General features: G+C 32.7%; 2 protein-coding genes across 2 annotated transcripts; one reads left to right on the forward strand and one right to left on the reverse strand.

Moving 5' to 3' along the window:
• Window positions 1-2,363: 2,363 nt before the first annotated feature.
• LOC128128848 (uncharacterized) lies at window positions 2,364-3,407 on the reverse strand. Its single transcript, XM_052767619.1, has 4 exons — window positions 3,285-3,407; window positions 2,904-3,191; window positions 2,727-2,786; window positions 2,364-2,507 (listed from the first exon to the last, which is right to left on the reverse strand). The coding sequence occupies exons 1-4, from the start codon at window positions 3,402-3,404 to the stop codon at window positions 2,364-2,366; spliced, it is 612 nt and encodes a 203-aa protein (XP_052623579.1). The 5' UTR covers window positions 3,405-3,407.
• A 3,080-nt stretch (window positions 3,408-6,487) lies between these two features.
• Window positions 6,488-7,998, forward strand: LOC122195851 (uncharacterized protein At4g13230). The gene is made up of 3 exons (XM_042898081.2): window positions 6,488-6,656; window positions 6,790-6,900; window positions 7,709-7,998. The coding sequence occupies exons 1-3, from the start codon at window positions 6,549-6,551 to the stop codon at window positions 7,907-7,909; spliced, it is 420 nt and encodes a 139-aa protein (XP_042754015.1). The 5' UTR covers window positions 6,488-6,548; the 3' UTR covers window positions 7,910-7,998.
• The last annotated feature ends 5,356 nt before the right edge of the window (window positions 7,999-13,354 follow it).

Below are 13,354 nucleotides of genomic sequence, written 5' to 3' on the forward strand. Positions count from 1 at the left end.
TTTCACAGGATGTATTTGTGTTTTAAAGCAATCAAGTAAGGTTGGAAAATAGGGTATCGTGGGGTAATTGGTCTAGATGGATCTTTCTTGAAAGGGACATCTAAAGGAGAATTACTCACAGCAATAGGGAGGGATGCAAACAACCAAGTTTATCCAATTGCTTGGGCAGTTGTTGACATTGAAAACAAAGCTAATTGGAAATGGTTTCTGGAACTGCTCACAGAGGATCTTAATCTGCTAGATGGAGGAGGGTTTACTGTAATTTCTGATCAACATAAGGTTTGTAATTTCTTAGCATATTTATGATTTTTCCTTAACATCATCTTATATGTTTATGTATTCATTAAATTGTAGGGATTGCTTGAAGCAACCAAGGAAGTCCTACCAAATGTGGAGCATAGACAGTGTGCAAGACACATATATGCTAACTTTAGGAAGACCTATTCTGGAGTGGAGTTCAAGAATATGTTCTGGGCAGCTTCCTTATCAACTGTAGAGAGTGGATTTATGAGGAAAATGGATGATATAAAATAGGTTCATCCAAATGCTTATGAACATTTGATCGCAAGAGATCCTCACACATGGTGCAGGGCATTTTTTAGGACTGATGTAGCATGTGAGGCAGTTGAAAATGGCATTGCAGAGTGCTTCAACGCCATCATATTGGATGCTAGAAAGAAACCCCTTCTAGCAATGTTTGAAGAAATTAGGTTGTACATGATGGATAGGTTCTACCATATGTTACAAAAGGCAGAAAAGTGGGAATCAGTGGTTTGTCCAGCTGCTATAAAAAATGAACAAGTTTGGAGAGGATTTGAGGTTTGTCTTAGCATTTTTATTGTTCCTTGTTATCATTATTCTAATTTCATTGTTATGATTTCATTTAGTAATGCCATTGTAGGAATTGGAATGTGAATCCAAGTGGACCATCTATTTTTGAAGCCAGAAATGGATTAGAAGGGTACGTGGTTAACTTACAAAGCAGAGTGTGCAGCTGTAGGCTTTGGGATATCTCAAGAATTCCATGTGTACATGCACAGTGTGCAATATTATTCACTAGACAAGATCCTGTTCATTTCATAAGTGAGTGGTTTAATGTGGACAGGTTCAAGGCCATATATGCAAACAATATACTACCTGTGAATGGTAGAAATTTATGGCCTAGAACATCATACATAAAGCCTCTACCCCCTTTAGCTAGAAGAATTCCAGGGAGACCAACTCTAAAAAGAAAGAGGCATGCCACTGAATTTCAAGACAAATACTCACAAAATAAGATGAAGGTTACTGGAATAGGAAGGACAGTCCAATGCAAAAATTGTCTTCAAAGGGGTCATAACAAGGCATCCTGTAAGAATCCCAAGGTCACACCAGAACCCAAACCCAAGAAAAAAATGGGTAGACCAAGATTGGATCCTGATATCAGTCATTGGACTAGAGGTGGTCTAAGAGGTGGTGTCAGAGGTAGTAGAGGTGGTGCAAGGGGTAGCAGAGGTGGTAGAGGGGGTAACAGAGGTGGTGTAGTGGGTAACACAGGTGATGTAGTGGCTAACAGAGGTGGTAGGGGTAGTAAGAGAGGTGGTAGGGGTAGTAAAAAAGGTGGTAGGGATAGTAAGACATCTGTTGGAATTGAAGGTGGTGGAGTGGCTGAAGTTGAAGGTGGTGGAGTTGAAAATGAGAATGACACTATTCCTGAAAAATATTTAGTCCATTTATGGAAGGCAATGCAAGATTTGAAACTATCAGGGTATTCAACTGAAGAAATTAAAAAGTCACTTAGTCTGAAAGATTCACATATGAAACAACTCAATGATTACAATGACACTATTGAACAAGTTCTTCCTATGTCTATGGTAAACCCTCTATATTACCTTAACGTTTACATTCATTTATGTTATTAATTGCTTGATGTTTTATAGGAAGAGGAGTATCCACCTCAGACTGAGACACAAGATGGGGCTGAAGAAATTATCCCTGAGACACAACCAGAAAGTGAGGAAGAAGAAGAAGGCATTAATGACACCCATGAATTACCAGTACACCTTAGGATTGTGAAAAGAAGAAGGCCCTCTGAGAGGATTGTTAAAACCAAGCTGAAGAAGATGGGATGTGTTGGGACTTCTTCAAATTCAGCATTGGAGTTGGATTAGGGTGTTAGGGTGTTAAGGGTAGTAAGGGTATTTTGGTACATCTTTTGTGAATGCTACTTTTGTGCATCTTTTGTGAATGCTACTTTTGTATATTTTTTGTGAATGCCCTTAAATTACTGATAACCATATTTTGTACATCTTTTGTAAACACATTGAAACATTGTGAATGCCCTTAACATGGTTGGTAATGACATATTGGAGTTTGTTGTTTAATTATTTTAGCCACATTGAAACATTGTGAATGCCCTTAACATGGTTATATTTGTCAAGTGTACACCATTTATGCAAACCAAGAAGGGCACCAACATCACCTCTGTAGTAAGATCTTGTTATTGATCTAAATGATTCTTGACCAGCCTAACAAATAGATAAAGAAAAAAGACGAGATTTTTTAAGATTTCTTGTTATAATAAATGTAACAAGGGAATAAGGTATAGAAGAAAAGAAGGAGACAAACTGTGTCCCAGATTTGGAACTTTATTGGTTTGTTGTCAATGATGATCATTTTAGTCCCAAATTCAACACCAATTGTTAAATCATGGTCATATTTGTCAAGTGTACACCATTTATGCAAACCATAATAACATATTGCCATTTCATTAACCAAAACATTACATGATCCACGAGAACATTTATCTATTACATCATGATAACAAACCAAAAGATTACATCATCCCTACCATACCATAATACCCTACAACTTACACTAAACTAAGCATACATCATCCCTACAATGAAACAAACGAAACAAACCATCATCCACTTGCAGAATCCAAATTCATTACTAGGCACATGTGTATTATCACACATTGCAATTTGATTATCAGGTTCAAGAGCATTCGCAGGGGCAATAGGGACATCAACATTCACAGGGGCAATAGGGCCATCAACAGGTATTTCACCTTCATTAACAGGGTTATTAAAAGGAATAGCTACACCCCCATTAGCAATAGCTCCTAACTCATACATTCTTTCTTTATACCACTTATTCAATAGTGGTGGGTCAATCCAACGAAAATACCCACAGTCCTTCTCTTCATCCTACATAACATAGCAAGATACATGTGTTTAACATAGAAAAATGGGAAATTTAGAGGATTAGAAGAATTTGAGTGAGATTTGAAGATTCTATACCATGTAATTTGGGCAACCAAAAAACCTCCGACCTGGATTCTTTCGAGTCCATGATGTCCACATTCCAACCCTATCTCCACAATAGCACGTTCTGATGTTGGTGCTTGATGAACTCGACATCGATTTCCTGTTGCCAATTTGCCATAATCGTTCGCTCCTTTGACTGGAGAATGAAGAAGACGAGCTCGATTCAATGATTTAGCCCTCTTAAATGGCACGTAGGATGTTATTTAACATGATGACTTCCACGTAAGCTGCCACATCAGTTAGATACCGGCTAACCTATTAAATATCCCGTTTTGATTACGTTTACAGGTATTTAGGACTAAATTGCAATATATATATATATATATATATATATATATATATATATATATATATATATATATATATATATATATATATATATATATATATATATAAGGGCTAAATCAATTATACGGGCAATACATAGGGACTTTATTGTAGTTTTCCCTATTTTTCGGGGACCAACTTTTCAAAATGTTTTAAAATTATTAAGTAACCGATTTTTGGTTTAAAAATATAACAAACTCATGTTTTCTATAATACAATTTAAAATATTGGCAAAAAGTGTAAAATTTAAAAAAGATGTGACATATTCAACCTTAAATGTTGGATAACTATACAGAAAATATGAAATGTCGGATAACTATACAGAAAATATGAGTCGATTATCCTTTTAAAGTATAAAATATATTATTTGACAACTTTAAGACATTTTAAAAAGTTAGTTTCCAAAAAATATTTTTGTAAACAACTCAAGAAATTTCAAAAAAAAAAAAAAACCAGTGTGTTTGACTTTCTCACACTTAAGAAAACATAGGTGGTATCATGTTTGTAATTGGAACTCTAGTAATTATTCTTGTATGTTTTATATGGATATCGATAGATAAAGATCTAATTATAAGGGGATTTTCTAATATGTGACCTAATGACATATATAAGAAACATTAATTGAAGTATTAATTATAAGAAATATTAACATAATTGAATGTGATAAATATTAATTGTGTGTAATAATATTATAACTAAATGTAAAATACATTAATTATAAAGAATATTGATTAATGTTTTTATATGTACCTTTAGGGCACATATTAAAAAAACCCAGCTATATATTAAATAACTAGTTTATTACTAATAAGAACCACAATTATAAAATTAATTAAAATTTCATATTAAAAAATCAAAATTATTAATCAATTATTTTAAATAAATTATTATTTAAGAGATATTTTTTTAGTTATATAAAATTATAATCGTTGATTTAAATAAATACGGGAAGTAATATCACCTTATAATTTGTATTAGTTTTATTTTATATTTTAATATAATGTTATTAGTTTAATTTAATTAAAATGAAAAAGTTAAAAATTTAAAACTTTAAAATGGAGAATCAATTATTAATTTAATGTAATTAGAGTGAGAAATTTGAAATTTAAAATTGATAATTAATAAGTTGACAAGTGACATGATATGTAACATATAATATTAATGAAAAGTTCTAATAATATCATATTTGTCAATAAAAAATAAACATATTCATTTATTAGATTATGGAGATCTCTATTGCAGTTAAAGTAAAATTCTAAATACCATATGGTTTGTTGTTAAGTATGTTATATGGTTTGTTGTTAAGTATGTTCCACTTGGGTCCTTGTTACATAAATTGATTTAAACTGTATTTTCTTTTACGTAATTAATTTGTTTGCATAAAAATATTTCGTAAACAACTCAAAAATTTTCAACAAACTATTACTCCTTATTTTCTTACCCGGTACCAAACGCATTTCTGTTAACATGCCCGATACCCACCTCTAAATGAACTTATATAGCCATGCTTTGATTTATTTAAAATATTACATCAACGGGGATTAAGTTTAATAACTTTTATCTATCGGTAGAAATTTTCAAATAATATTATAGATGAACAATTTCAAACATTTTGGGATTAATCAAACAAAATAATAATATCGAATAAAATAATTCCTTAAGGGTTGTTTAATCTAAGCCCAAAGTTATGATCATGTAATAGCTATTAGGCTTGGTCTTGATTAAAACTTGTAACCGGAATTTGGGCTTGGACCAAAGCCCAAAGGCATGCCGCTGTATGTTTTCGTCATCCCTTCGTCATCTACCGAATAAGATAACACAAATTTTAAAATTTGTTTTTGAACCATAATCTTTGTAAGATAGTTTCCTTTAAATGGTAAAATACAGTTTAATGAACATATAAAGAAAACAATGATATATGAGTAAAATTGTATATCATTTGATTACCATCGTCAATATGATTTAGGGTTGTTTGACATGATTGGTCTGAATTTTTAAGTGGACGGAGATAGCAGGGTAAGGAAAAAGAGAGGCAATCGTGTGAAATAGAAAGAGAGGAGGGAAACAAGTTTGCTGAAAGAATTTGAGTCTTTTCAGTATATGTTACTTTTTTTTTTTTTATTTAGATACAAGCCATTTTAAAAATTAAAAGAGTGCTGAACAATTAAGATATAAAAATTAAAAAATTATCAAATGACTTTGAATCTGAAAAATTAAAATTTTTTTAATTAAAAAATTAAAAAGCTATCAAACAGTACATCAATTTTTTATAAATGATGAAAAATTGTGAACATTGGTTTATATTATTAAAAGTTCAAGTAAGATAATTATTTTCTAACCACACATCATAATACCTGTTAGTTAACTAGGTAACAAGTACCAATGGGCCAATGGCCTAGTGGTATGGAGTGACCATCTCATATGAGATGTCAGGGGTTCAAGTCTCAGTGGAGATATATGTGGTTATTTAGGAGTAGATTAGTTAGTTTGCCGTTTCATTAAAAAAAAAAAAAAAAAAAAAAAAAAAAAAAAAAAAACTAGGTAACAAGCTTATATGATAATTTTTCGTTTTACGTGTACCCAATTTCAAAATTGTGAATTATATACTTTGGAAAATTGAGAATAAAATCACTTATATTAATAAATAAATAAATAAGTCTAATTATATACCATACAATAAATTTTGGTTGTTTATCCACAATTCTCTTAGAAACGAAGAACAAGTCTAACAATTGACGGTTTTACTCTTTTTTCGTTATTGTATTTTAATTTTAACCACAAAAGGAGCGACAGTTTGCTTTTTCATCTCTTGAGTTTCTTTCCATATATGCAAAAAGAAAAAAAAAATATAGAGCTCAATTTGGAAAAATTTAAAAATCCATTAACTGAAAAGAGATAATAAGGTGAAAAATGGCTGGAGTCACAGCAACAATGGTCCAGACCACCCGCGTTATGGTTCGCACCGCATTGGGTTCGAGAGTTTTTGGCTCCAACCCTACACTAATTACCCACCCCCAGGTCCTTTTAATCTTTATCTTTATTCTCAACATTTCAAAACTCAACATACATTTTGCTTCGATTGATTTCTTTTATTATATTTGGGAAATATATGAATCAGATCAAATATATAAAACTTGTAATCAATTAATAGGTGCGATTTGTGTCGTCACCCTCGCCGTCGGATACAGCCAAGCGTGCTATCGACGAGCTGAAAAACGCTGGGAGCCAAATTAAAGAGAAAACAGCTTCTCACGCAGGCTATGTAAGCATTTCAATTCATTTTCTCACTCAAACTTTTAAATATTAAATACCTGTTTGGGATAGCTTTTGAAAATAACTTATTAGCTTATTAGTTTTTTAAAAAACAAACAAACTAAAAAACAGTTTTTTGAATCCAAATATTTTATAAAAACTGTTTTTCCTAAAAACCATAAACTAATAAATATTTTTCATAAAAATCACTTTTATGATAACCCAAATACACCCTAAATTATTCCTTTCATATATATATATATATATATATATATATATATATATATATATATATATATATATATATATATATATATATATATATATATATATATATATATATATATATATATATATATATATATATATATATATATATTATCTCCGTACCAAATTAATAGTTCAATGTTTATAAGTTTTATCAAATAATATATAACACAAATAAAAATATTTAAGGTCAAAGTTGAATAAGAACGACTTTAAAAATCAAAAGTGGACTATTATTTTGGAACGTAGGGAGTATATATATATATATATATATATATATATATATATATATATATATATATATATATATATATATATATATATATATATATATATATATATATATATATATCCTCCGTCCTAAATTAATAGTTCAATGGTTATAAGTTTTATTAAATAATATATATAACACAAATAAAAATATTTAAGGTCAAAGTTGAATAAAACGACTTCAAAAATCAAAAATAGACTATTATTTTGAAACGTCGGGAGTATATATAGTCGGCCCTTTTATTTTTAATATTAAAAAATTGACATGATTTTGTTACAAGGTGGCGAACCAATCGAAAGCTGCCGCCGGAGCGACAGAGAACATTACCGAGAAAGCAAAGCAATCAGCACAAGAAGCTTGGAGCGCCACTAAGGACGCCGCCCAGAAAGTGCAAGATACAGTGGTTGGAAAAGCCGAGGCGTCTGCTGATGTTGTCAAAGATCATATCGAAGCTGCAAAACGCACCATCAACACCAAATAATTAAGATTGCATCAAATATTGTTATTTTTGGTGCACTTTGTTTAATATTTTAAATTTATATATAATAACTACAATGAAGCTTACGAGGAGGTATGAGGTTGAACTTAGCCACCCCTCGATGGTGTTTGTCTATGTATTTTACTTCTTCTTTTTTATATGTATATATACTAAAAGATTGCTCTAAATTCTGATTTATAATAACAGTTTGTATATTATTAAGGGATAATAATTTATAAAGATAACAAACGTCTTTTTCGTTTACTCATTTTCTTTACTTTTGTATATATTATTTAACCATTGAACTATCTTTTTATGTGTTCAAAGAATATCATTACATATATAATTAAGAGAGAGAGGATGTCCTTAAGTACAATACATTTTAGGGGTTTTAGGTATTTGCCACATCTTTTTTAAAATGTTATCACTTTTGGTCCTTGTAATTATAGTTTTTGCTGTTTTGGCCGATTTACTTTTTTGAAAGTGGAGTTTGGCCGATTTGCTGTTTTGGCCGATTTATTTTTTTTGAAAGTGGAGTTTGGGCACGTGTTGTCTTTCTGTGTTCGTCTGACTTATTCATTCCTTCTTACTTCTCGAACCTTTCGCTTATTCCTCTAGTGCCTCATCTATTACTCCTTTATTCCAGATGAGTCCACAAAAACATCAATAACTACCATAGACGATCCATTCCACACATGCTTCAAATTCGTCGAAGTGCGCACGACTTTCTCCACCGCACCCCACAAAAGCATCAATCCACCTTTTCTCTTCTCATAAATATTCTTTGTATTTCTCTCGTCGGGTTTGAACCCCTCCCAAACCTCCGATGGTGTTTCATCGCCTTCAAACAAATCAGCGTCACCATTAAAGGAAGACAATATGTCGGTCTAGAATGAAATATGCTAAGATTGGCACTCTTTGGAGAAACAAGAGATATGGTGAAGTAACCAGGTTCGATTGAAGAAACGACAAATTGTTATAGGCTAGGTTCGATTGAAGAAGTGACAATGAGGAATCGTTACTGATTAAGGTTGGTGACTCAGATTTTACGTTAATTTCATTTGAGGTCTTGTCAGAAAGCTAATCGATCTTCTTAACTAGGACCATGTAAGTAAAATTCAACTAATGTTTGGGTGCAATTTGCAAAACAGTATAAAAACGTTTTTGTAGATGAACATCTCAATTGAAGGTTTGAAAGCTTTATTAATATTTATTTCCTTAATTTACAAATGGTGGAATATTTTCAGACCTTACCTTTGGCTTTGCTTGAGGCTTACTTATGTTTGGAAGACATCGGATAACACAATAAGCACACCCATATTCTATTCAAGTTTTGATTTTGTTCTAAATAATTTTTAGTTAGACTATAATTAGGGCTAAAAATCTACAAGCAACAGTTAATTTCAGGTTATAATTTCAGTTATATTTTAGGTTTTTTAGTTTATCTGTTGAAATCAAAGAATCACTATTATTGGTGAAATTTATTAATGATATACACTTCACATAACCATTTTGTGGTTCGGATAATGACAATTTTAAAGATTTATCATGCCCTTATCTTGCTACCTTCATGAAAATGACAAAAATTATAAATTTTATAATGATTCCACGGGTGCTCCATTTATTGGTATTATTTTTTATAAGTTTTTGTATTTCTATAAACAAGTTGAAATTTTTACCAGTGACCTAAATTTGGTTATTTGTTAACAAATTCACATATCTTCACCTAATGGAAGCTTTTATGTAGCTCCTTGGAAGGTCTCAGATGCTAGACTTGGGCTTGAATATGGATCCACTTCGAAGGCCAAATCATTTGTTGAAAGTATTTAACGCATCATTAAAAGCATGAGATACGGATGTATGAACATGTAAATAGATAGAAATCATGGATTGTTTTTTGACATTTACATGTCGAATAATACTATGTATTTATATATTGTAGGTATGACAAACCCACACATTGATGAAGAATTAATCAATGCTTCTTTGTGGTTTTGTAATTAGAAATTCGATTATCAGTTATGTTATATGATATGCATCATTCATGTACCAAGACTCTAGAGTGCAGATGCACATAATTACTTTATGACTATTTATCAAAAAAGAACATCATGGAATATGTATGTTTTGTTTTCAGTTTCATCTATGGAAGTCTGATCAGTGTCTTGATCACAAAAAATCAAAAATGGATGAAGAGGTATAGCTCTTGTCAGCCAACAGTTCAACAGGCTACCACCCTCATCCTTTCGCAAAAATCAACAATTTATCAAACCTCCTTCAACCGCAACTTCAATCCTCAGAATAATCACTCTCGATATCCAAAAACCCTCACCATCTCCACAACCGATAAACCCTCATCAAGCTAAGTAAATACCGCAACCTGCTAAACCCACTGGCTCTGGTCCCTCAACCGAAGTTGAAGAAGATGTCATCATTTTTCATAAGTGCAGCAAAGAGAATCATTTTGCTAAGGAATGTAAAAAGAAAATGTTGTGAAGGACAAAGCCTTTTATCTCCGAATGGCTCAAGATATGGATGAAAATGTTGAAACATAAAAGTGACCCTCTTAAACTTAAAGAGATCTGAAGCTGTCAACTAGATCCACAGTCAAGCTCAACACCACAACCAGCAACTGCATCCGCAATTGAAGTCATTTATCTTAGCTTAGTTTTATCTGTTTTATGTCGTTACATTTCTTTGTCCAGTGTGCCTTGCATGGCAACCCCTAGACAGATTTAACTTGAAATCTTCGAGTCTCTATAAATAGAGCTCTTTTATCCTGAATGAATACACCTCAATCGATCATTCTATCTCTATCTTGAAATATCATATTCTCTCTTAGCCTCTCATCTTAAAAGATCTTTAAATTCTAATATTAAGATCATTATCTCTTTGGAGCAAGTCATCTTGACTTAATCACTAAGTTTGATCTCATTTACTAACTTGGATTGTCTGCAACCCTTGTTAAGAATCAGCTTATAGTGTCTTCTTGATATAATACTTGTTTTCATTTACATTTCCTTATATTTCCGCACCTAATTATCTAGCAATCTAACTCTAACTTATTATTATTGTTGAGTTTTATGATCCACTGAGTTAAACTTCGTTCCACATTATTACTTGTTCTAATGTTTGTTCTAGCGTGTTACTCAAGTTTTTCTCTCAACAATTGGTATCAGAGCCAAAGTGGTTGCTTTTTAAATAAGAACTCTGATTTTAAAAGGCCTTCTATACCCCTGGAGCTTATTTCTAAAAAAACAACAAAAATCAAATCTTTTCAAAAATAAGGAAATATGGCACAAGCATTATCTCTAAATGTTTCCAACAATGATGGAGGTTCGAATAGAGCTCCAATACTGGTGGCAAACGAATATCATCACTGGTCTCAAAGAATGGAGAGGTATCTACGAAGACTTGGAAGAGATGTGTGGAGATCTATAGAAGAAGGACCTTATGTCCCTATTCTTACTCCCGTTCAGAATGATGGCACTCAAGCTAGACTGGGAGGAGGTCAACCAACCATGAATCGTCCCACCAAAGATAATCTTGATAAGATGGAAAACGATGTTTTTGCTTTTAATGAGATATCTTACAGAGTTGCTCCTGACAACTTCGACATCTTCATAAATTGCAAGTCAACCAAAGAAATCTGGGATGTTCTCAAGAACTTATATGAAGGTACAGAACAAGCTAAAGATAAGAAGCTTACAACCGCACTCAACGAATTCAACAACTTCAAAGCTCATGCTGGTGAAAGTCTAGAAGATTCCTTCAAGAGGTTCAACTTAATTGTCACAAAGTTATCTAATATTGGCACCATCCAAAGTAACCATGAGACTAATCTTCAGTTTCTCAATGGTTTGGGTAGACATTGGACTACGGCTAAGATGATAGTCCAAGGAGATAGGAAAATTCATTCTTTATCTCTTTACAAACTATATGGTGAACTACAAGCACAAGAATCAACCATACTCAAAGACTGTGATGACTTCGGTGGACCACTTGCTCTAGTAGCACAAGCACCTCACACTCAATCTTACTCACCCTCGTATGACAACCCTCCACAGTCATACGAAGCAGACTCGGAATATGATGATGAAGAAGAATTTAAAACGCTATTGCTCTAGTTAGTCAACTATTCAACAGACTACCACCTTCATCTTTCCGCAAAAATCAGCAGCTCACTAAACCTCCCTTCAACCGTAACTTCAATCCTCAAAACACTCACTCACGATATCCCAAAACTCCTCACCCAGCACCACAATCTCAAAATACTCAATCCAAAGAGGCACCGCAGCCTGTCAAGACAACTGACTCGGGTACCTCAGCAGAAGAAAAATATGATGTTGTAATTTGTCACAAGTGCAACAAGGAAAATCACTTTGCTAAAGATTGCAAAGAAAATGTAGTGAAAGACAGAGCATTCTATCTCAGAATGGCTCAAGAAATGGAAGAAAAAGAGAAATCAAGGGCATACGTAGCCCAAGTAAGAAGAGACCATCAAATGTGGTCATCCGGAGATGAGGATGAAGATATCAACAACATCAAGGGTAAAGGCAAAATCTGCATGATGGCTACTGCGGACGAGGATGGGTCAACCAAACTGGAAAAGAACTACTGCTACATGGCAAAGGATGGAACTCTAAGCATCATTGAGCAGGTAAAACTTATGATCCAAACTCTTAATTATAGCATGCATGATTGTCAACCTTAATGACACATGTGTTGCCGTCCTTTCAGACTATAACAAACCCTTAGATGAGAAGAACATTGCGTCCCAGGAAATGTTTCATGTTAAAGGACGATTAGAAGACAAAAGACGTAAAGTTTCCATGGTAGAAAAGGACTTGGAATTAGAAAAGGATGCAAGAATGTTATGTGAAACTCAATTAGGCATAACATTAGATCAGAGAGATTTAGCTCAAACTGAAATTGTACGTTTAATTCTTTTAATAGAAAAACTGTTCAATGAAAGTGTAGCTATTGAAAATCTTGTGAACAATGGAACCGTAGATAACACCTATAATTGGGGTTGGTCCAATGGGTATCCTACCGCAAAGGATTCCTCACCCCGGTTTAAAAAAGACCGACTTTATGTCCCTCCGGACTGAGAGTTCCATTTCCCAGTCAATGACAAAACCTTTCTCGAGGACATCAAAACTCATTTTGGTCGACTTCATAATCTGTGTAATAATTGTGTTATTGAGGAAATTCTTCCTGAAATTTCTGGTCACTCAAGTGATCAAATTCCTATATCTGGCATAATTTATCCCAATTCTCAGACTTCATCAGTTGTTGATGAAGAAATTCTTATGGAACCTGAAGTTCACATGAACTTCCCATCACTGACTTCAGACCGCGGTACCACTCACTGCAATTCTGAACCGCAGTTAGACCAATTGCCTCTGATCAAATGTCCCATAAAGAAAACATTTCAGACTTATGCTA

The sequence above is a fragment of the Lactuca sativa genome, chromosome 9, assembly GCF_002870075.4.
Source record: "Lactuca sativa cultivar Salinas chromosome 9, Lsat_Salinas_v11, whole genome shotgun sequence".
Lineage (NCBI taxonomy): Eukaryota > Viridiplantae > Streptophyta > Magnoliopsida > Asterales > Asteraceae > Lactuca > Lactuca sativa.

Excerpts from the sequence above, each read along its gene's own strand:
- LOC128128848 (XM_052767619.1), bottom strand. The coding sequence starts at position 3,404 with ATGTCGAGTTCATCAAGCACCAACATCAGAACGTGCTATTGTGGAGAT. Across the intron at positions 2,787-2,903 it reads GATTCTGCAAGTGGATGATG|ATAAATGTTCTCGTGGATCA; the intron begins GTTTGTTTCGTT and ends ATGATGTAATAG. Across the intron at positions 2,508-2,726 it reads AATGGCAATATGTTATTATG|GCTGGTCAAGAATCATTTAG; the intron begins GTTTGCATAAAT and ends TCTATTTGTTAG.
- LOC122195851 (XM_042898081.2), top strand. The coding sequence starts at position 6,549 with ATGGCTGGAGTCACAGCAACAATGGTCCAGACCACCCGCGTTATGGTT. Across the intron at positions 6,657-6,789 it reads CACTAATTACCCACCCCCAG|GTGCGATTTGTGTCGTCACC; the intron begins GTCCTTTTAATC and ends ATCAATTAATAG. Across the intron at positions 6,901-7,708 it reads CAGCTTCTCACGCAGGCTAT|GTGGCGAACCAATCGAAAGC; the intron begins GTAAGCATTTCA and ends TTTTGTTACAAG.